General features: G+C 48.3%; 2 protein-coding genes across 3 annotated transcripts; both read right to left on the minus strand.

Moving 5' to 3' along the window:
- Nucleotides 1–225: 225 nt before the first annotated feature.
- On the minus strand, nt 226–18,086 carry LOC142923056 (chitin synthase chs-2-like). Of its 2 annotated transcripts, XM_076063995.1 has the most exons (6): nt 17,715–18,086; nt 16,235–16,397; nt 14,935–15,021; nt 12,061–12,202; nt 1,957–2,157; nt 226–970 (listed from the first exon to the last, which is right to left on the minus strand). In XM_076063995.1, the coding sequence occupies exons 1-6, from the start codon at nt 17,768–17,770 to the stop codon at nt 567–569; spliced, it is 1,053 nt and encodes a 350-aa protein (XP_075920110.1). In that variant the 5' UTR covers nt 17,771–18,086; the 3' UTR covers nt 226–566. The 2 variants fall into 2 exon arrangements, with proteins under 2 accessions (XP_075920110.1, XP_075920109.1); XM_076063994.1 differs by lacking the exons at nt 226–970; nt 1,957–2,157 and having other exon boundaries at nt 11,053–12,202.
- LOC142923055 (uncharacterized) lies at nt 18,087–23,344 on the minus strand. Its single transcript, XM_076063993.1, has 3 exons — nt 23,339–23,344; nt 21,129–22,201; nt 18,087–19,448 (listed from the first exon to the last, which is right to left on the minus strand). The coding sequence occupies exons 1-3, from the start codon at nt 23,342–23,344 to the stop codon at nt 19,388–19,390; spliced, it is 1,140 nt and encodes a 379-aa protein (XP_075920108.1). The 3' UTR covers nt 18,087–19,387.
- Between the last annotated feature and the right edge of the window lie 47 nt (nt 23,345–23,391).

Raw genomic sequence — 23,391 nt, forward strand, 5'->3', positions numbered from 1 at the left:
AACAGACATCCACAGACATACACAATTAATCCCCTGCCTCCTGTGAATTAATCCCGGTTGGGTTTCCAGTCCACTACGTTTCCTACCAGTATCATCTCATCACCACAACCACCACCATCATCACCACCATGATTGACGACAACCGTTCAATCAGCTGTAAAGAAAAGAGTGCACTCAGATGAACAGAATCGTGCAGCCTGTGTGTATGGAATTTTTTGGCTGAAAGAAACATGCAGCAGTTTGAATACCCTGGTACACAAGCAATACGACTCGCAATATTTTTAAAACGCAAGCAGTGCGCATACGTTATGATGAGAGGATTAACACGACCACTCACTTTGAGGTTGTATGCGTTAAACACCCAACGATGGCCAATTGTTATCGTTAAATATTTGCAATCAAAAATCTCGTGGAAGGAACAACTCTGAGTGACGACTTGAAGCCATGCACGACTGTGAGCAGAAGTGTTCCAAGTTAACTTTTTTTTAAAACGAAACTATTTTTAATATACCAGATAAGGCCCACTGAGCTATGTAGCTCTTCTTCATAAGCAACTTGGCCACAAATTATAGCTGAACGAAGTGGCTTATTACGTAGAAATTTATAGCAGCCAAATACTCAACGCGTGATTTTGATTCTAAATGTAGAGAGAAAAACCGGAGAACCCGGATAAAAATCAACACAACCACGAGGAGAGACATGCGAACTCCAAATATACAGGCGTCAGGGTCGGGTTCGATGATCTGATAAAGAATATAGAGCCGAGAGATGGACGGGTTCTTCTTGGCCGTGCGGACGCCATTTTCCAGGATGCTGAAGGTGTTCGCCATCGTGGAGGGGCCCCAACGCCTCCGCTGGTTGAAGAACTCCTTGAATTCCTGCGGGGCGTTGGTGTAGGCGTCCGATCCGGTGCAGTACTCGACGCGCCAGCCCTGCTGCAGCATCACCGTGCACAGCCAGCGGTCCTCACCTGCACCAACAAATGGAAGAGGGGACGTCCGCGAGGTAGAGGGTAACCGGCTCATAATACCCACAGCCAGCACCAGCTCCTGGCCGAGCGGCATATCTCTGTAGCTGCACCGGCAGTAGCCCTCTGCAATTATCTCTCTCTCTCTCTGCATCTCCCACTGCTGCATACGCAGGAGCCACAGCAACTACATCCAACCAGCATCATCCACCTTCAAACATTTTTTATATTTTGCTTGCCTTTCAATATTCGGATTTTGATAATTAAACCAAAATCGACGTAGTTTCCCCATGACCTAACAACCTTACCTGATTGGCTCTGTCGGGTGTTGGACGCTTATAGTTAAAACAAATTTACACTAAACCTACACGACAATCTAATCCAGCAGGAATGAATTGTGAATCATGAATATTGGTCGTGAAAGTCTACGTATTAAATTGATCTTGCGGGGTCTTGGCCCAAGTATTACCACGATACAGTGAGGGAAAAAAGTACTTGATCCCCTGCTGATTTTGTACGTTTGCCCACTGACAAAGAAATGATCAGTCTATAATTTGAATGGTAGGTTTATTTGAACAGTGAGAGAATAACAACAACAAAAATCCAGAAAAACGCATGTCAAAAATGTTATGAATTGATTTGCATTTTAATGAGGGAAATAAGTATTTGACCCCTCTGCAAAACATGACTTCGTACTTGGTGGCAAAACCCTTGTTGGCAATCACAGAGATTCTAAGCACGTGATGTTGCATCTAAATGAGGGAAAAACTAGAGGACCCTTAGAAAGTCTACGCAACCATGGGGAGAGAGACGCAAATTGCAATATACACGCGTCAGGGTCGGGATGGAACTTACGACCTCCTGTATACCAAGCTTGGGAGTTAACATCTCGCCAGCGTGACATGTATACATGTTGAACTTCTTTCGCACCACACGTAGCCAACCGTGCTAATAGGAGGTGCGAGATCCAAACACACGTCGACGCTTACCTTGGTCGTACTGGATGTACTGCAGGGCCTCGGTGGCCACTGTGGTGTAGGTCTTGAGGACGTTGTCATCCATGATGGCCTTGGCTCGGAAGAGGCTGAAGCAGCCAGGGCTGCAGAGAACGCAGCCCATCACGTGCTCGGCCGTCTTCTGTAGCCAGTGGCCTACCGCGTACTCGAACTTCTGGTAGCAGACGAGCGGCCCTGTCGGTGTATAAACAATTGTGGTTAATTGGCTGAACGCAACTCAAAGTGAAAACCCAATGGAGCAGTCCTACGATTCAGGTGTGGCTTTCTTGGATTCATTTATGTTGTACGTATGTTGTTTTTATATGTTGTATGTGGGTTATATGTTGTATTGTGTATTGTATTCATGCTGTATGTACGTTGTATGTATATGTGCTGAAAAAAGGACTGTGGGTTTTGCATTGAAACCACAACCAAAGGACGTTTTTTTGTAAGTATGGAGAGCGAGGTTAGAACTTTGAATTCCGAGATTGGGAGGAAATGTAATTGCGGACTACGGGGGATTAAGGGCGAGTCAAGAGGAGGGGTGGGGAGGTACAGGAGGAGGGAGAGGGAATAGGCAGGTGGGCAATGGAGGGGAAGATCGGAGACATTTGGGGGTGGAGAGGGAGGGAGGGGTTGGAGAAAGAGTGGACGGCTAGAGGGTAGGGAAGGGAATGCTGGGGAGACGAAAGGAGGGGGTTATGAGAGAGGGCAGGAGGTGAGGAAGAGAAGCAAGCCGGGAAGAGCGATCCGGGAGGCCACGGTGGGAAAGCGGGAGGGCAGGGAGCAGAGGGATGGGTGGGGTCAAGTAAAACAATACATGCTCTTTGAATTATTCTCCTGTTTTAATTGCGTATTTGTTATTTATTAAAAAATGTGCATTCATAAATAGATGTGATTTTTGTTATAAGAATAAGTCAAGGAGTGGCTAAATCTGTGCTCTCCGGTTTCCTGGGTGTCCTAGCCGGTCCCGCCTAGCTTGACCACTTAATAAACGAAGGACATTTGAATTGTGCCGTTAAAGCATCGAGATTAGATATTAGTGCGTGCCATGTAGTTTGATTTCGTCGTAACTATTGTTGGATATGAGCTTTTTCCAAAATTGATATTAACAATAATATCTGCCGATATATATTTTTTTTAATAATAAAGAAAAATAATCCATAAAACACACAAACCCAAAAACACGCAAACACAGATGGAAATCGTAAAAAGGACATAAATGTATAGAATAATAAACTCCAAGAGAGGGCAGAGGTTATCTGCGAAATCTCCAGACTGCCACGGAAGGACGGTGAAAAGGGGGTATCTGTTTTCTCTCACTCAAGGGTTGGAGAGAGAAAGAGATCCCGGCCGTCTTTGTCTCTCCCCGCAGCACGAGAAAATAATTTAACACCCAGTGAGGAATGGCTTGTTGTTACAAAGAGGGTCGTCCCCTCCGCCCCCCAGGATCATATAACGCAGATGGCTTGTGGAATGCCACACACACGCATGTACACACACACACACACACAGGCCACGCCCCCCCCCCTTTTCACTGCGCAGAGCGGAGATTTTTTTTTATATATATAACGGTCCAACCATTTTTTCAAAAGTTCAGTCAAGACAGATCAACAGTTCAAGAAGTTCGACAAGACACGAGCAGTCGCAGCGAATGGCTGGCTCCAAGAAGCGCGAGCCTCGCTGAGTAGCGAGGATCGCCGAGTCGCGATGTATCAACGAAAGTGATTTCAGAGCCGAAGGGACGAAGTATCACTCAAAACTTTATTCCTACATCAAGTGCCAGCTTCTAGCTGCAGCGCGACCAGCGCTGCCAAGCAAGAGCGTGCAGCTCAGTCATCCAGCAGTGAAGAAGCCGGCTGCCAACGAATCAGCTGAGAGCGCTCGGGCATCTCAACAGAGAGAGCGCGTGCGACTTGGCTTATCCAGCAGCGGAAAGAGCCTGACCAGCAAGAGTGTCAGCGCCACTGCGCGCCACTTCGGGCCACCAGCGCCACCACTGCGCGCCACTTCAGAGCGCGCCACCAGCGCCAGCCAGCGCTACAGCGCGCCACTGTTCGCGCCACCAGCGCCACTTCATGCCACGGTGCGCCACCAGTGCTGAGAGCGTTCGAGCAGCACCAGGAGAGAGCAGCGGGCCCGCACTCAACACCCATCGGCGCGACGACGGCGAGCGTCGTGCCGACTCTTCCAGCCAGCTGTGGACAGAAACTGTGTACCGTGTTCATATGCCCCCTCCCCCACACGCTCACCCTCACACCCCCACTGCTCCGCAGGGAACAAACACATTTTTGACATAAGAGATGCCAACCTCGGCGTCTGCTTTACGCAAAGAATTGAACCAGTGATAAAGAAGACACACGATACGCATATCGGGATAATCAAGAAGGGTTGCCACTCCAAGGCGGTGCATTAAAAATCAATTGATAATGAAAAACACTGCTGCCATTGAGTTACGTGGATAAGGTCATTTAGAAGCAAAAGAGTCGTACCTTTTTCTTTTCAAAGGCATAATCTTGCCAACGAATCCATTAACGCACATTTGTGCCTTTAGGAATAATACTTGTTTTATTGTTTTTCGTATGAATATCGTCGCATAATTTTAAGGACTTTATTCATATTTCTCATATGTTCGTGTTACATTGCATAAAAATTAATTGCCAATACCCAAAGTGAAACAACGTGATAAGAATTGACTTGAAGGTCTATGAAGGGATGTGGTACTGTGTGGGCAATTTTCAAATACGAATTTGCATATTATAAGGTTAAGGTTTTTGTTAGGATAGCATATGCATGTTCTTAGCATCTCTCTCTCTCACCAACTGCTCGCGCTACGCGGGGGGGAATGAATGAAAGTGAAACGCAATCGTGATGGTTACCGTGTTAATGCTGTGTTGAAATTCCGAGATTGAGCATTCTCATATTATCCAAAATTAAAGTTTAGCTAGAGAATAAAATTAATTAAAGCAGAAGGGTTGTGTGTGATTCTTTCTGAAATTCCGCATAAGAATTGCTCTGCGATTGAGATCTGAACCTGGTGGACCTATCATAAGCACACTAACACACATAATCAATAAATGTTAAAGCAAGAATAATCGTATCCTTATTGCTAATACAGAGTTAAACAACGAAGCCAAGTTGACTCTCTCATTCACGCTCACAACACCTGCATAACTGCATGCGATTAATTGTCTCATCCCAATTGATAACCAACCTTCGTCACCGAGGCTGGGCCCGATTATCATAACGACCTGCAGTATCATAACCACACCCACTCGCATAAATTAATACGATTATATATCGAATTAGCATAATTTATATGCATAATTACACATATTCATGTAATTTTGGATAAATTATGCTAATTTTAAATTTCATTTAATTTTCATTATTTTCATAAATTTTTCATAACCCACATATACAACACTGTTTGGTGTTAGTCATACTCTTTGGTTCTATTGGGTAAAGTCACGTAGGTAAAAAAAAAATAACAAAAATCACGACGTTTTGACCACAACACAAGTGGCCTTCATCAGGTGAAGGGACCAACCTGTCTGGAGGACAGCGTTGGAGTGAAAAAAGTCAAGCGCAGTTCGCCTCCTTTAAGCTGTGAGTGGGTAAACAGAAAAGACGCCTTGACAAAGGAATTAGCATAAAATGTAAAGCTGTGCAAGCTCGCAAATAGAATCAAAGATACATTAGCACCACCGTGAGAGTTTGGGATGCCACTAATTGAATGAACATACTGTACCATTAAACAAGTCCAGCGCAGGTCGCCTCCTTTAAGCTGTGAGTGGGTAAACAGAAAAAAACGCCTTGACAAAGGAATTAGCATAAAAATGTAAAGCTGTGCAAGCTCTCAAATAGCATCAAAAATACATTAGCACCACCGTGAGAGTTTGGGATGCCACTAATTGAATGAATATACTGTACCATTAAAAATTCCTTTAACGTTTGGTTCGATTTAGAACATCTTTCCAATGGTTGCTTAATATGAAACCATCTTCTCGGTTGAAATTGTGTCTGTGTTTGTAGATCTGGATTGCCTTGTGAGCAAATCTCTGATAAAAACCCGTGGGTTTGCAAAGAGCCTTGGTATCGGAGAAAATTATATCGTGATCACCCAAAGCGTTGTAACAATGATCAGCTACGGCAGAAGAATTCGTTTTGCCGTGTTTCAAAGCTGATTTGTGCTCGCAAATTCGGTCAGAGACATGTTGCTTTGTCTCCCCGATATAGCAATCACCGCAGGTACAACTCAATTTGTAAACCCCGGGGTACTGTAAGTCAGGAATGACATCCTTCACGGATGGGATCAGATCACGAATTTTGTGTACTGTATTGAACCGGACCTGGATCTTGTGTTTGTTTAGAATTTTGGAAATCTTTTTAGTAACGCCTGCTATATATGGTAGTGTGATGGTTTTGACCGGAGTATCAAGTGGTTGTTTCTGTATGGAGGGAGAAACAGTTTGGCGGATGGTACGGTCAGAGTATCCATTCCTTTTGAGGGCCAGGTGTACATGTTTTAATTCACTGGTCAGGTGGTGTTGGTCCGAAATGCAATGAGCCCTATGGTATAAAGTTTTGATGAGATAATTCTTTTGGGCTGGGTGGTGGTGGGAATCAGGTTTCAAGTAGGAATCTGTGTGGGTGGGTTTCCTGTAGACAGAATGCCCCAATGAGCCATCAGGTCTCCTCTCAAACAGAACATCTAAGAATGGTAGCTTGCCATCTTTCTCCACTTCAATGGTGAATTTGATGGCGGGATGTCTGGAATTGATGTGGCGTAGGAAAAGGTTCAGAGCTGGGAGGCCATGTGGCCAAATGACAAAAGTGTCATCCACATATCTATTCCACAGGGAAGGTCTGAGGGTGGAAGTCTGGATGGCGTCTGATTCAAATTTCTCCATGAAAATATTGGCTATCACTGGTGACAAGGGGGATCCCATGGGGGTACCCTCATTTTGTTTGTAGAAGGAGCCATTCCAAGTAGGTATTTTTGAGGCAGTGCCTAACCAGTGCAGGTGTGTCGGGGTCTAGTCCATGTTGGACCAAATTTTCAATTATTTCAATGGTATCAGGTACTGGGACCTTAGTGAACAAAGAGACCGTGATATGATCCCATCCGTGAAGGATGTCATTCCTGACTTACAGTACCCCGGGGTTTACAAATTGAGTTGTACCTGCGGTGATTGCTATATCGGGGAGACAAAGCGACATGTCTCTGACCGAATTCGCGAGCACAAATCAGATTTGAAACATGGCAAAACGAATTCTTCTGCCGTGGCTGATCATTGTTACAATGCTGTGGGTGATCACGATATAATTTTCTCCGATACCAAGGTTCTTTGCAAACCCACCGGTTTTATTAGAGATTTGCTCACGAGGCAATCCAGATCTACAAACACAGACACAATTTCAACCGAGAAGATGGCTTCAAATTAAGCAACCATTGGAAAGATGTTCTAAATCGAACCAAACGTTAAAGGAATTTTTAATGGTACAGTATATTCATTCAATTAGTGGCATCCCAAACTCTCACGGTGGTGCTAATGTATTTTGATGCTATTTGAGAGCTTGCACAGCTTTACATTTTTATGCTAATTGCTTTGTCAAGGCGTTTTTTCTGTTTACCCACTCACAGCTTAAAGGATGCGACCTGCGCTGGACTTGTTTAATGGTACAGTATGTTCATTCAATTAGTGGCATCCCAAACTCTCACGGTGGTGCTAATGTATCTTTGATTCTATTTGCGAGCTTGCACAGCTTTACATTTTATGCTAATTCCTTTGTCAAGACGTCTTTTCTGTTTACCCACTCACAGCTTAAAGGAGGCGACCTGCGCTTGACTTTTTTCACTCCAACGCTGTCCTCCGGACAGGTTGGTCCCTTCACCTGATGAAGGCCACTTGTGTTGTAGTTGAAACGTCGTGATTTTTGTTATTTTATTTTTTTACCTACGTGACTTTACCCAATAGAACCAAAGAGTATGGATCCTTGCAGTCACGAAAGCTTTAAATCTAGAATTGGTGTTAGTCAGCCTGTGATCTGCCTCAGCTCAGCATGGCACGTGCCAGCTCATGCCCACTGCTATCTTCTCCTGGCAGATTTCATGGCCATCTATTTATTTATTGTTTGCGAGCCAGCTGGTCAGGAAGGTTGGACGATTACCAAGGTTCATCTTCTTTGGTTCTTTCGGTAAAGTCACGTAGAATGAGAATAAAATAATAAATTGATAAAATAAAATAACACAATAATATTCTCACGACGTTTCGGCCACAACACAAGCGGCCTTCATCAAGTGAAGGGACGAGACTGTCTGGTAGGACAGCGCTGGAGTGAAAGAGCCACGTTCAGATCACGGCCTTTAAGCTGTGTGAGAGGAACAAAGCGCCCTCAACTTTAGCTATCCGTGGTGCTAAAGTTGAGGGCGCTTTGTTCCTCTCACACAGCTTAAAGGCCGTGATCTGAACGTGGCTCTTTCACTCCAGCGCTGTCCTACCAGACAGTCTCGTCCCTTCACCTGATGAAGGCCGCTTGTGTTGTGGCCGAAACGTCGTGAGAATATTATTGTGTTATTTTATTTTATCAATTTATTATTTTATTCTCATTCTACGTCACTTTACCGAAAGAACCAAAGAAGATGAATCATCGCAGTCACGAAAGCTTTAAATCGAAAGATTACCAAGGTTGGCGATGTGTTGGATTATTACATCCGCGAGTCGTGAGAGATGGCGACGACTTGGGGGGAGGCCTTCATCCCGCAGTGTATGGACCACGGCTGATAATAATGATATTGATTTTGTTTTCACTTAACAATTCCATAGGATTTGCGTAATTTACTCCGAAGTCTTTGCAGTATTTTGGTATTTCATTTGAGTTATGTAAAGTTAAACTTCCATTACTAGCGGTGGTAGTGGTCTTTCTCAGACCACTTCATGATATACTAATCCTGCTCCATGTCCACTCGGTATTGCTGTGGTGGATGCGTGTTGATTTAATTACAATCCTTCCACTGTGCTTACGTGTGTGTTTATTTAACTTTATTTAAACATCCCGAGTAGTTGTGGTAGCAACGGCGTTCTGTGATTCACATTAAAGGTTTTTGGGTTAGATCACGTAAGTATAAATGTGTCATAACCCTCCTCCATCCAACACAGCCAGTAAGCTTGATTTGGAGCTTTCGTGACTGAAGGAATTACTTTTTGGTTCTTTCGGTAAAGTCACGTAGAAACAAAATAAATTAAATAATAGAATACGACGTTTCGATTGCAACACAAGCAATCATCATCAGGTACGAATGAATGAGAAAAAACAAACCTGGTCAACTTAGAAATATAATGCAATACAACGTAATCAACCCTACCTGGTTGATTACACTCTTCCAAAGATTGCTAAATTTGAGAGACAAAACACGGACACGGAGACACATATACAGACACGTCAGCAGAGAGAGACACACACATAGGCACACAGAGAAACATGGCCTCTGTGTCGAGGACTTAAATAGAGAGAGCGGGGGGCAGAGAGAGAGGGGGGGTAGATAAATTAGCACGTCAATGAGAGCTTTGGAGCTTTCGTGACTGCAGGAAATACTAAAGAGAACATGGAGACACAGAGAAAATCAACTGAATAAAAAAACTTAGTAAAATTTGGGAAAGTATTGCAATGCAACACAGAGAGTTGGTCAACACACAATTAACGCATAGCCTGGTTGATTACGTTCTTCCAAAGATTACTAAATTAGAAGTTAAGTGTAAAATTTGAGAAAGAGACAAGACAAACACGGAGACACAAAGACAGACACAAGCAGAGAGAGACAACACATTTACAATTTGAGTACGAGGTTTTGCTGGTAATTGCATTCAGCATCATCGGGCGATTTCACAAATCGTACTCGAATTGTAAATGTTGTAGATTTACTCTCCAATACACGGGTGGGCTGAAGCAGTCATTAATTGGCGCATTTTGTTTAAGTGACAAACCTGACTGGCTGTGTAGGGAGGTAGAGGGTTACTAAACATTTATACTTATGCGAACTAACACAAAAACCTTTATTATGAATAATATTGCTTGCAAAAGCCTACGTGTGAAACTGGCGTTCTGTTAGTCTGCTGAAACAGCGTGTGCACTGAGGGTGAATCTTGCGTGAGGATTGCATCAGGGACACCCTAGGCCACTGCATTTGCATGTTTTCCAATTACTTCAACGATAACCTGATGGGAATTAATTGTTGAATGCTTAATTCCGACCTGCAACGGTTGTGCGTAATCTGATTGGGTTGAGTGCCATTTTACTGCAGGACTTTAACAGAGGCGAAGGCGTTCAAGGTGCTGAAGTTAATACGCCGAGCAATAAAAAGCCGAGCAATAAAACGTGCGGGGCGGGCATGCGGTTCGCACAGTTAAATTGTGTGGCACGACCAGGAAGTGGGGGTGGGCGGGGCGTTGATTTCCCCACCCAGAATGCGAAATCAACAAAATCAGATCCGATCCGAACGTTAATCACTGTCGCGGGTTTCACATTTCCATAACTTGTAAACAATTAACACATTCCTGTGGAGGGAGCTGGTAGGAACGTTGGGTTGCTCGGTCAATGGCCAGGGTCAACGGCGGCGTGGTGTATTCCGCAAATATGCCCGACTGTGAGGGCGGGCACAAGCTGGCGTGAGTAGGTTAAACGTTGAGTTTTATAAGGGCACCACGGGGTGACCAGCCCCTCCCCACCCAGCCCCACCCCTCCCACCACCCAGCCCCACCCTCCCCTCCCCACCCAGCCCCTCCCCACCCAGCCCCTCCCTACCCTCCCCTCTCCACCCAGCTCCACCCTACCCTCCCCTCTCCACCCAGCCCCACCCCTCCCACGTGGACAGACATTCACAGACATACACACTTAATCCCCTGCCTCCTGTGAGAATTAATCCCGGTTGGGCTTCCAGTCCATATAAGGGCATCACGGGGTGACCAGCCCCTCCCCACCCAGCCCCACCCCACCCAGCCCCACCCCTCCCACCCCCCACCCAGCCCCACCCTTCCCACCCAGCCCCTCCCCACCCTCCCCACCCAGCCCCTCCCTACCATCCCTTCTCCACCCAGCCGCACCCCTCCCACGTGGACAGACATCCACAGACATACACAATTAATCCCCTGCCTCCTGTGAATTAATCCCGGTTGGGCTTCCAGTGCACTACGTTTCCTACCAGTAAAATCACGCTGTACACATCTGCCATCCACACGCACCCATTCTCAAGCGCTGTCCAGGCTCGGCGCTGCTGATATCTGGTGACATCCCGCACCAAAGACAAAGATCCCCTGTGTAGCCTTAATAGACAGTTGGAACAAGTGCTGTTCACAAGAAGCGCCTGTGAAGGCCAGCACGGCACACCGAGGGGGTGGGTGGCCAGCACCATGCCCGGCCGCCTTTGTCTCCCCAGCGGCGACATTTAAACATCGTACCAGGTTATAATTTGAGGCTGAGTTGACCTAGGGGAGCCGCTGTACGGGTTCAGATAATCGTCACTGGTGTTGACCTTGAGCGAGAATCGAACTTGGGTCGCCAGGTTCATAGTGCAGTGCACTAACCACTGCACCACCACTCTGCACCACACACGCGCGCATCCTACACCACACACACATCCTGCACTACACACATCCTGCACCACACAAGCATCCTGCACTACACACATCCTGCACCACACACATCCTGCACCACACAAGCATCCTGCACTACACACATCCTGCACCACACAAGCATCCTGCACTACACACATCCTGCACCACACACATCCTGCACCACACAAGCATCCTGCACTACACACATCCTGCACCACACAAGCATCCTGCACTACACACATCCTGCACCACACACATCCTGCACCACACAAGCATCCTGCACTACACACATCCTGCACCACACAAGCATCCTGCACCACACACACACATCCTGCACCACACACACACATCCTGCACCACACACACACATCCTGCACCACACACACACATCCTGCACCACACACACACATCCTGCACCACACACACACATCCTGCACCACACACACACCCTGCACCACCACACACACCACAGCTGTCTGCGCACCCACGCCCGTCGGGTGAATTCTCCCGTAGGCGGCGCCAACGGTGGAGTCCCTCGTGAGTCGGTCGACCAGCATGGAGAGCGCCGAGGGGTAGAAGTCCGTGTCTCCGTCCAAGGCCAGCACGTAGGTGTTGCGCTTCTTCCTCTGCGGCGGTGAACGGGGAGTAGTGGCATGGAGACAGATCAGCAACAGCGGTGGCATTACAGCCGTGACCTCGTACAGAGCAAGCAAAGCAACCCGCTCACTTAGCTCCTCAACCCCAACGCTCCTTCTCCAACCTCTAACAACCAAACACACAACGTATGCATGCTGTATGCAAGGAGGATGTCTCCCCCAATATTCAAATATGCTCAAAATGTCCCCCCCCAATGTATTGCTATAAAACAAATTTCTGTTTATATGATTGTAGTTATGGTTGTACTTTATTAATCCCTGATCTCTGCCATTACATACAATGAAACAAGAAAAGGTAAATAAGAAAAAACAGAGCATTGGAATACAATACACTATTAGACATTATTGTAAAAAAAAAGTCCTATGTGTTAGTGAATATTTTTTATATATTTTAGGCAGGAAATGGCAGGAAACCAGTATTCAAATTAAGATTTTTTTTTCTGGGGGAGACCCCCTGGAAGACTTAGTCCCCCCCAATGTTGACTCCATGGCTACGGCCTTAGCTGTATGTATTGTATGTATGTATAACTTCTTTCGCATCGTATGTAGCCAACCATGTTCGTCAGGAAAGGATACAAACTAAACACAAACTGCATTTCACAGAAATGAGTGTTCAAATAGATTATTTAAAAGTGCATAGCTCCAGTGGATTCCTAATAACAACCACGCGGGTGGAGAGATCGTTTCTATCTGCAGCGCTACAACCTCTGGAAACAACCTCCCTGAAGCGGTGCGCACACTCGACTCCATCGTCACTTCATTAAGTGACAACTCAACAGCAACAACGCGGCTCTTTTCGCTTGCGTACACCAACAACTAACTCCGGTAATCCTCGCAGCAGCGGCTTTGGGCGAGCCATCGAACAAAGATGGGCACTGCATCTCGCGCTTTCAGATGCGCTTCTACGGTTGTCTGGAACGCTCTTCCTTCCGATATTAGGAAGCAACTGGAGGTTTGCACTTTTAAATAATCAATTAGATTGGAAACTACATTCTCTAGAACTGCTTTTTGTGTTTGGTGTGTTGTCCTGCCCCCACACCTCCGATTAGCACGGTTGGCTACGTACGGTGTTAAAGAAGTTAAACATAAATACAAATAAATTTCAGCCGCAAACCTATTTTACACTTCTATTTTAAACAACTGTAATAAGTGTATATATTTTTTTCTTTTTGTATAGAAAGTTATATTGCTATTGTAGTGACCTATATTGGGTCACTACGGCGTTTAGCGCCAGCTACTGACAGAAGAGGGGAACTGTGCGTGTTAGAGCCTCTCTCTGGCACCAGAGTATGTTTGGCATGGAAGGGCGCCTTACGGGGCATGCTTCTGGTGACTATCAGAGAGAGGGCAGTTGAGGACGTGACAGTCTAGGTGAACCCGAGAGGGCACGTGACCAGAACAGGAAAATGAGGGGGGCCAAAAGGTGGCGAGAGGGACACGTGATATTAGGCCCAGAACCTTCTGGTAATATCCAGAAGGGTGCGTAGCCGAGGTCGGAGCCAGGCCACGCTCAGGGGCATAAAAGGGAGGTCCCGAGAGCCGATCCAGGCTGTCTGTTGGAATGGAACGCGTCGGTGCTACGCCTCTTCGATCCTCGATCGTCGGTCTTTACGCTCGGCATCGTGGGTCAGGCAGTGTGTTACTTACTGACCCGGTTATGTAGTTACCCCGTAGTGGTCTAGTTACCCGTTGTCGTCTAGTTAACCTGCTGTATGTTTATGTAGTTACCCTGTTGGGGTGTAAGAATAAACGTGTTGCCTCCGAGTTCAAGTGTGTGCCTCCGTGGAACCCAGTACACTATTTTGAGTATCAACGTGATGATGGCGCGTTGAGTGACAGATTGTGCCAGAAAGGCAACCAAAGATTAACTTCTAAATGTGCCGACTCTGTGTGCAGAGACACGCATAGTGCACGCTATGCCTGGGCCTCAACCCAGAGGGAATGGGCCTGAGAGAGAGAGAGAGACCCTCTAACAAACGAAACAATTTAAATTTACTAGGCAAGACCCACTGGGCAATTAGCTCTTTTCAGAAGCGACCTGGCTATCACAAATAATAGCTCAACAAAGTGGATTATCATTTGGATATTTATAGCAGCCAAATACACGAAATGCGTGATGTTGATTCTAAATGTGGTGGGAAAAACCGGAGGACCCAGAGATATATCCATGCGGCCAAGGGGAGAGAGACACGTAAACTTAAAATATGCAGGCATCAGGGTCGGGATCGAACACAGTGCCTCCTGCATACCAAGCGAGGTAGTTAAAATCTCGCCATGGCGGCACCCGAGCAGGGTGTATTTGGCCTACACTTCCACACTGCTCCCACGTCTTGGGAGAAGTATAATTGGGTAGGCCCTGCACGTTCCCTGGATGGGCAGCTTGCGTGCGGTTCGCGTGCGGTGGGGTAGAGTGCGAATACTCACACTCTACCCCACCGCATGTAGAACTGCCCATCCACGGAATATGCAGGGCCTACCCATTTATACTGCTAAGTTGAAAGTGGCCTCCCCTATGTCGGCTTAGCCTTAAATGAGTAAACATTAGCACTGGCGAGAAAAAGGCGGATGGGCGTGGTGTTGGACACACGACCCGCTCGCATGCCATCCCACCCTTAAAAAGTGCTCGCTAACAGCACTTGCCTCAACAGTTTGTTAATGGATATATGAGGCGTCGTTGTCTTTGCAGTTTACAAAATCCTTACCTCTACCCATTCCTCTTGTTCATCTTTCTTAACTGTGTGGATCTTGTGGTAGATCTTCCAGCCAAGGAGGTAGTACAAGTACATCACCTGTACAGAACACGTCAAGGGGTTTAATAACAACAATCACCATCAGCAGCAGCCGTGATTGATCCACTACTGGATTAAGACCTACCCAAGTCGTCGCGATGTTTCATGAGATCCTGAGTCGTTATCCACCCAGAACCTCTATTACCGACTGATTCCATCGCTCCATCTCCCCAGTGGTCACCTCTCTGCAATGAGTTCCATTCTTTGGCTGCCGCTCCGTTATTATTCTCGACCCAATGGCCATGACAGCGCGTGCTGCTCAAGTGTAACTCAACAGCGCCACCAACCTTCCCCCCCCCCCAGTCGTGGATAGAAGGCAATAGAACAACACGCAAATGAGCATCGGCGTGAGATTGCTGTGATACATCGATAACAACCCTGGTGCAGTCATCATCATCATAGCACTCAACGGGTAACACCACGGAACACCAAATCAATCGAGTCGGGGAACACTCGGTCACGGACAACACTGCTGTGTGCAACTCGTTTACAGCACTTGCCCCAAAAAGCCTGCTGAGCCTATATGGGGTATCTTCGTCTCTATGGTGTGCACTGATTCGCACGTGAAACGAATAATTAATCATCACGTGATTTAATTTCAATATGAGAGCATGACTCTCGAGGTAGCATACAGATGGCTTCAATAGATGTGAGCTATTGCCATCTGCTTCTTACGGCTGATGCTGATGTCGACTCGTAGAGCGAGCTGTAAATTTACATCGAGGTGGTTGACGATCCAGATGATTGCGTCAGGAGTAGCGGAGTGGCGAATCATCGCTGCTGTGATGATGCCTCTCCCTTCATTCGTGTTGTGAATCGGGTGTTGAGTCGTTGTGTGTTCAGTCGCTCTGTTCCAGGTGGTGACCACTGTCGATATTAGGAATGCACCGAAGCTGTGCACTTTTAACTCTAGATTGGATACTAATTTATTTAGAACTGCTTTTTGTGTTTATTTATTTGTATCTTTCTCTATACCACCAATTAGCATGGTTGGTGAGGTACAGTGCGATAGAAGTTCAGCATACATACGTATCGTCGCCGGACACTGACCGGAGATATTTACTTTTCCAATTGTGCATAATCGTCATCGTCATGTAGAAGCACATCAGATGTTGCTGTTGCTACTATGCTCTAAGTGTGGATGCGGTTGTAGGGTTTGTGGCCCAATGAGATTTGGGGCGGAAGATCTGAAGCCCAGGGATGCAACAAATACCTGGGACAAGCACTTGCGGTGGCGGATCATCTCCTTGTCTTTGAGGTGCACGCACAGCGAGTTGCCGTGCGGGAGTTTGTAGGAGAGTCGCGCTCCGTACGGCGTCTGAGTCCTCTCCATTGAGGGCGCCTCTTGTGGAATCTTCGAGTTTTTCTCAAAATACCTTCACATCAGCAGCAGCAGCAGCGCAAGCGACAGAAAAGACATGCCCCAATTACTATGTTCCATTGCTGCTACTGCTGTCATATCTGGGATGAAGTCCCCAGTTGCCACCTCACTGCTGCACTCGCAATTTTTTTTATTTTGATTATTTTGCTGCTATAAATTTCCACATGATAAGCCACTTCGTTACGCTATCATTTGCGGCCAGTGCGCTTCTAAAAAAAAGATTATACCTCAGTGGGTCTTACCTGGTAAAAAAAAGAATAGTTTCGTTTTATTTGTGATCTGCTAACCTGTCCTATACTTTGCACTCCTATCGTGTTGTTTGTTGAGGTAACGGTCTGACCCGCCCCTGCTGGACATCTGTGAAATAGAGCTTTTAGCTCATCGAATTCCTCCTGCAGTATAAATACATATTCTGATTCGGAATTGAGTAAAGCAGCAGCAGTCGTGGGTGACTGATGATCCAGCACTCAAAGATTATTTCCCAGTCGTTTGCTTGCTCTCTGCCAGTCAGACGCCTCCGTATCTCACTTCTATCGCTACTACTTCTACAACCATTGTTACTGTTCACACGAACTTCGCTGCTCGATTGCTCCACCCACGGCGAGGGCCTCGGTCGCCCAGACTGAGTCGTCTCGTTGCCCAAATTCTTACCAACGCACGAACAAAAGACAAAGATCCCCCCGTATAGCCTTCAACAGAGTGTTGGAGCAAGGGCTGTTAGCCAGTAGCACCCATGAAGGACGGCCCGGCACACAAGGGGGTGGGTGACCAGCACCACACCCGCCTGCTTTTATCTCCCCAGTGCTGCACCGTTTGTGTAAATTATGTTAAGCGCCTAGTCCGCTCTACAGCAAGGTTGGCTACGTATGGTGCAAAAAATAGTTCAACAGATGAGGTTTCTGCTCAATTCAACACGCGCGTGAACGTCCATCTATCACACCGCCCACCATAGTGTCTCTGTTTGCCGGCCAATTGTCAGTTTGTGCACCTTCGGATTTGCACTCAACAACGGTGATGGTGACGCAAGGAAGGCATTGCTGGCCCTGCGATCCGCACTCACGACGTTCATCTGCGTGACCATCACCAATCATCGTCATCGTTCACCATGATCTATTCATTTCTGAACGAAGGCATCGGCGCAACCTGTTGCCATCCTTCCCGTGGTATCTCGCACCACGAGCTGAGCTTAACCACCCCGTGTCGTCCCGTGCTTTGTTATTACGAGGCCCGTGCCTCTATCCATCCATCCCTCCCTCCCTCCACCCACCCACCCAGCTCATCGCTACCACAGAATAACATCCGGTGCACTGACCGGCACACTTCAGCGATGACGTCCGTGAGGCTGGTCACGAACTGGTTGACCACCATGCGATCTCCCTTCCTCTCGAAGGCGTCGTCGAAGTAGATGTGAGCCGAGAAGTCGTACGGTTCCCGCTTCACCGTCTTCCCCTCCTCCTTCTCCCACTTCTTTTCCTCCTTTTCCTCCTTCTGCTTCTTTTCCTCATTCTCTTTCTTCTTCTTCTCTTCTTAATTTTTCTCCTCCTCCTCCTTCTTCCCATCCTGCCCCTCCTTCCCCTCTTCTTTCTCCTTCTTATTCTCCTTCTTCTCCATCTCCTCCTTTTTCTCATTCTTCTTCTTCCCTCCGCCGCGGGAACCGACGTTGAGATCCTTTGGCTCACTCCTGTCTAGCCTGGCAGCGGCAAGGGGGAAGGGTCGTTATTGTTATCCCGCCACACGCTCCCCATCGAGTCAAGGTCATGGTACAGCATCGCTCTCCTCTGCAATCGAGCGCTCTCCCAAGGTCTCCCGCCGAAACGTTTCCTCCACCTTTCTCATCCCACTGATCACAGCAAACTTCCACCGCATCCTACTGAGTTCAACTCACAACGACCTCTACCCATCGCCGGCACCGGCTTCTGGATGAGTGCGTTTCTCTGTAGCTGTACCAGTCAGCAGCCGTCTGGAGCTCTCTCTGTATCTCCCACTGGTGCACACGCAGCAGCAACCAAGAAGCAGACTCTAACCCATCCAGGCTCTCATCTGTCCAGGATCTCACCTGGTTGAGGCTCTCACCTGCCCAGGCTCTCACCTGTCGACGCTCTCAATATTAGCATGCATCATAATATTTTTTGTTGCGGGAGCCCAGACGTGTTAACTCAAGAGAAGTTTACAGCTTGCACAATTCACAAACATCGTTCAATGGTCACATACAAAGACCGGTCCGCGTTAAACACGATCAGCTGATTAGTTGCGACGTTCGAAGGAGGGCAAATGTTCTCGAGGTTAGTAACGCGCTGCTCCATGTGAATATGTCATATTTACGAGCATCCAAAGAAAATTGAAAATACACCGCCCACAAATACTGCACTGCGTGTAAGCGGTTAAATGTCCAAGGTCGAAATATGACGGTCGTATATGCGACATGGTAATATGGCATTGCTGTAGATTGTCCAAATAAGAGCCACAGTAATGTGGTTCTATTTTGTTTAACATTTTTTCACCGGCATATGCATTGCTGCATATATCACGATATTTTTTTTTCAGGACACTTTAAACGTGCAGTTTAGATTAATATCCTCAAATCTCGTTGAGCTGAAGGGAGGGACGCGGTAGCGTGGTAGCCTGACTGGTGTGGTGCCCTGCAGAAATGAATGTACGTATGTGTGGTGGACTTATTTCACACCATACATACCCAACCAAGATAATCGAATGTGCAGGAGAAGGACAACAATCTAAACACAAAAATAAATTCTGAAGAAATTAGTTGTCAATATTATTTAAAAGTAAATAGCTCCAGTTGTTTCCTAATATCGGAAGGAAGAGTGTTCCAGACGGCCGCAGAAGGGCATTTGAAAGTGCGCGGGGCCGTGACCACACCCCATCTGCATATTCGCGAGGGACCCCCACTGGCCCTTGGGATCCGGCCGCTTGATGGAATTGGGCGATAGGGAATACACCACCTCAGGATGGACGAGATGATCTTCGTCATCTCCTCCTTGGTCTCGTGCCACATGGTTGCGCACAACCCCTCTCTTGCTTGTGGTTGCTAGAGGATACAACGAGAAGATGAAATCATGTTCAGATTGAGAGAGGGAATCGCAGAGCGCGGTTCTCTGTTTTATGCATTGGCATATTGTGGGATGGACATATTTCAGTCTGTAGAACAGAAGGGCAAACGTCACAAATCGTCATCATTATTAAATAAATTCAGAAAGAAAAAAATCCTGCTTTGATTACACTGCTCATACTTAACCTCCGACACTCAAAACACGAAACATAGACAAAGGCATCGATCAGACTAACACAAACTAAAAACAAAGATCGCCCATAGAGCCTTGAGAGACTGTTGGGGCAAGGGCTGTAAGCGACTAGCACCGATGAAGCGGGAAACGGGACTTGAGGGAGTTTATGGCCAGTCACACAGACACACACCTAGTCACACAGACACACACCTTGTCACACAGACATCTAATGACACTTATACCTCGTCACATAAATACAGCAAACAAAAAGAGTTCCCCTGTGTAGCCTGAACAAACTGTTGGGGGACGTGCTGATAGCGAGCACCTATGAAGGCCGGCACTGCACACAAGCGGGTGGGTGGCCAACACCACGCCCAGCCGCCTTTGTCTCCCCAGTGGTGATGTTTACACACCACACCAGTTACTAATTTGAGCAAGGGGAGGCCATGACCTATTCACACACACCTACTCACAGAGACACCTAGTCACACACACACTCCTACTCACAGAGACACCTGGTCACACACACACCTACTCACAGAGACACCTAGTCACACACACACCTACTCACAGAGACACCTAGTCACACACACACTCCTACTCACAGAGACACCTGGTCACACACACACACCTACTCACAGAGACACCTAGTCACACACACACACCTACTCACAGAGACACCTAGTCACACACACACCTACTCACAGAGACACCTAGTCACACACACACACCTACTCACAGAGACACCTAGTCACACACACACACCTACTCACAGAGACACCTAGTCACACACACACACACCTACTCACAAAGACACCTAGTCACACACACACACCTACTCACAGAGACACCTAGTCACACAACCGCCATTCGCCACTAAGTGGCGGTGACGTCACCACGACGCTTGTGCCAGGCCATGTGCACCTTGAGGCCACGTGAAGTGTCGAACGCCCGCTGGCAGGAGGTCACGGAGCAGACCCAGGTGCTACGGGTCGACTGACTGAGATGACTGGCTGATGCACCACCTGTGCCAACCTGCCGTGCTTTAGCCACACGGCGCTCGGCTCGTTGTTGTGAGCGTCGCTCCTCCACCCTCCGTTGTTGTTGGAGGGCGACTGCCTCCAACTGCCCAGTAGCATCCTTCACGAGCCTCCTCCACAGAGGCCGATCTTGACACCGCTGGTACCAGTCATCGGCAAGTCCACTCAGCTCCACGTCTCCCTGTACCACATCACTCCATCTCTTCTCTAGCCCGTGCCGCGCCCGCCTAGCCCCCTCGATCCGGCCGAACAAAAGCCGTTTCAACATGCGGTAGCTGGGCATGCGGGCTACATGAACCAACCTAGTCACACACACACACACCTACTCACAGAGACCCCTAGTCACACACACACCTAATACCTAGTCACAAATTACTCATAGTTACACACGCTCATAGTCACACACGCAAGTCCAATACATCGCACCAACACCAACATACGAACCTCCTCTCCTCCAGCACCACCACCTCCTCCTGCTGCTGCTGCCGCCGGTTGAGCAGCAGCCCCGCGACGAGACACGCAGGCTGTGGGGTGCGGCGCACGAAGAGCTCGCGTGTGCGCTCCATGCGCCTCGCGTCATCTGGGCGCAACGCCGGCGCCGCCGCCAGCAGCAGCGCCGCCAACCACAGAGCCCCGGCGCCGAACGTGGCCACGGCGTCCACCGCGGAGTCCTCGCCAGCGCCTAAGAACGAGCAGACGGCGGCGGCCGTGCGGTCGTAGAAGAGTGAGGCGGTTGCGGGCGTCGTCCGCTCGGAGCCGTTCCACCGTCGGACCGACTCGCAGTCGTAGCGAGAGTCGCCCGAGGCGTCGAGCGCGAGGTGGAGGGCGAAGACGACCGCCAGGGCGGCGGGCGTGGCGAGGCAGAGCGGCGCGGCGAAGCAGCTCCCCTGCTGGCGGATCTTGCAGGCGGCGTTCGCGAGCCACTTGCAGAGGATGGAGGCGCCCACCTGCACGCCCAGCAGAGCCAGGGCGAGCGCCATGCTCTCGCGGTGTTCCGCGATGCCGCCGATGGCGCTGAAGCTCCTCCACTCGCCCTCGACGCCCGCGTCCAGCAGCACGACCGCCACGATGATGAGCGTGCGCACGAGCGAGCCGTAGAACTCGGCGAGGTTCCGCGATTCGCCGATGGCGTCGCGGAATTCCCGGAGCCAACCGGCGGGCAGGAAGTTCTCCCACCACGACTGGGACACGAGCAGCAGGCTCAGCAGCAGCAGCGCCAGGTGCGCGAACCTTCTTGCCTCCGTGGAGCCATCGTCGGGCGCCACCAACGCCGCCTTGGCGACCGACAGTGCTAAGGCAACGAGACAGCAGCAGAGGGAGGCCAGACTCAGGAGCTTGGACGTCCGGGGCGGCTTCCTGCGTCCCGTCCACCTGCCGCCGAACTGCAGCGCGCTCGGCACCAGGGTGACGCCGTTGAGGAGGAGGATGCTGCTGAGAAGGTTCGCCGACTCCGCCGGGAGGACGACGATGGCCATGAGCGCCGCTCCGAGGCCGATGAAGCCTTCCAGCAGGCAGTTCTGGGTGACGCCCAAACAAACTCAAGGACATTGAGACTTAAAGAGATTGAGGATTGTTGGAATGGTGAAACACACGCCAAACAAACACCGGCGCTATCGTGGTTTGTTTTTTAAAGGCCTAATTGTCGTATTTGTACAAAACAGGTGACAACTGCGCTGGCCAACGTTGGTGAGGCTTGAGAAAAAATCAACCCCCACTGATGGACATGGCCCAACGTGGATTAACGACAACAACAAGACCTCCTTAAAAGGAATGCATACATCAAGGCCCCGCAGAGTTTGTTATTAAGGTTATTGTTTCCAGCTTTGAAGCTTTCGCGACTGCAAGGATCCATACTCTTCGGTTCTATTCGGTAAAGTCACGTAGGTAAAAAATAAAAACAAAAATCACGACGTTTCGGCCACAACACAAGTGGCCTTCATCAGGTGAAGGGGACCGTACTGTCACGAGGACAGCGTTGGAGTGAAGACAGTCCAGCCCAGGTTGCGTCCTTTTAAGCTGTGTGGGAGGACACAAAACGCTTTGGCAAAGGAATTAGCATAAAATTACCGTAAAGTGCAATAGGACCGGCAAGGAGGGGGGAGAGGGGGAGGGGAGTGTGAAGGGGAATGACCGTAACGTAGAGGACCGGCACGGGGGAGGGGGAGGGGGGTTTACAAATGTGGTGTGAAGTGAAATAGAACATCTTTCCAATGATTGCTTAATTTGAAACCATCTTCTCGGCTGAAATTGTTTCTGTGTTTGTAAATCTGAATTGCCTCGTGGATAAATCTCTGATGAAAACCCGTGGCTTTACAAAGGACCTTGGTATCGGAGAAAATGATATCGTGATCACCCACAGCGTTGTAACAGTGGTCAGCTACGGCAGAAGAATTCGTTCTGCCGTGTTTGAAATCTGATTTGTGCTCGCGAATTCGGTCAGAGACACGTCGTTTCGTCTCACCGATATAGCAATCACCACAAGTGCAGCTCAATTTGTAAACCCCGGGGTACTAAATCATACCAGACATTAAACTAATTTCAATGGTAGTATATTTATCCAAGTAGTGATATACCAAACTTTCATTGCAGCTTATTTCACTTCAAACCACATTTGTAAACTCCCCTCCCCCTCCTGTGCTGGTCCTCTACGTTACGGTCATTCCCCTTCACACTCCCCTCCCCCTCTCCCCCCTCCTTGCCGGTCCTA

The sequence above is a fragment of the Petromyzon marinus genome, unplaced genomic scaffold, assembly GCF_048934315.1.
Source record: "Petromyzon marinus isolate PM22_M1 ecotype Great Lakes invasive population unplaced genomic scaffold, UKy_Petmar_22M1.pri1.0 PM_Scaffold_26, whole genome shotgun sequence".
Taxonomy (NCBI): Eukaryota; Metazoa; Chordata; class Hyperoartia; order Petromyzontiformes; family Petromyzontidae; genus Petromyzon; species Petromyzon marinus.

Excerpts from the sequence above, each read along its gene's own strand:
- LOC142923056 (XM_076063994.1), bottom strand. The coding sequence starts at position 17,770 with ATGGTGGTCAACCAGTTCGTGACCAGCCTCACGGACGTCATCGCTGAA. Across the intron at positions 16,398-17,714 it reads GTCATCGCTGAAGTGTGCCG|GTATTTTGAGAAAAACTCGA; the intron begins GTCAGTGCACCG and ends GCTGATGTGAAG. Across the intron at positions 12,203-14,934 it reads AACAAGAGGAATGGGTAGAG|AGGAAGAAGCGCAACACCTA; the intron begins GTAAGGATTTTG and ends TCACCGCCGCAG.
- LOC142923055 (XM_076063993.1), bottom strand. Across the intron at positions 19,449-21,128 it reads GTGGTGCTGGAGGAGAGGAG|CAACCACAAGCAAGAGAGGG; the intron begins GTTCGTATGTTG and ends TGTATCCTCTAG.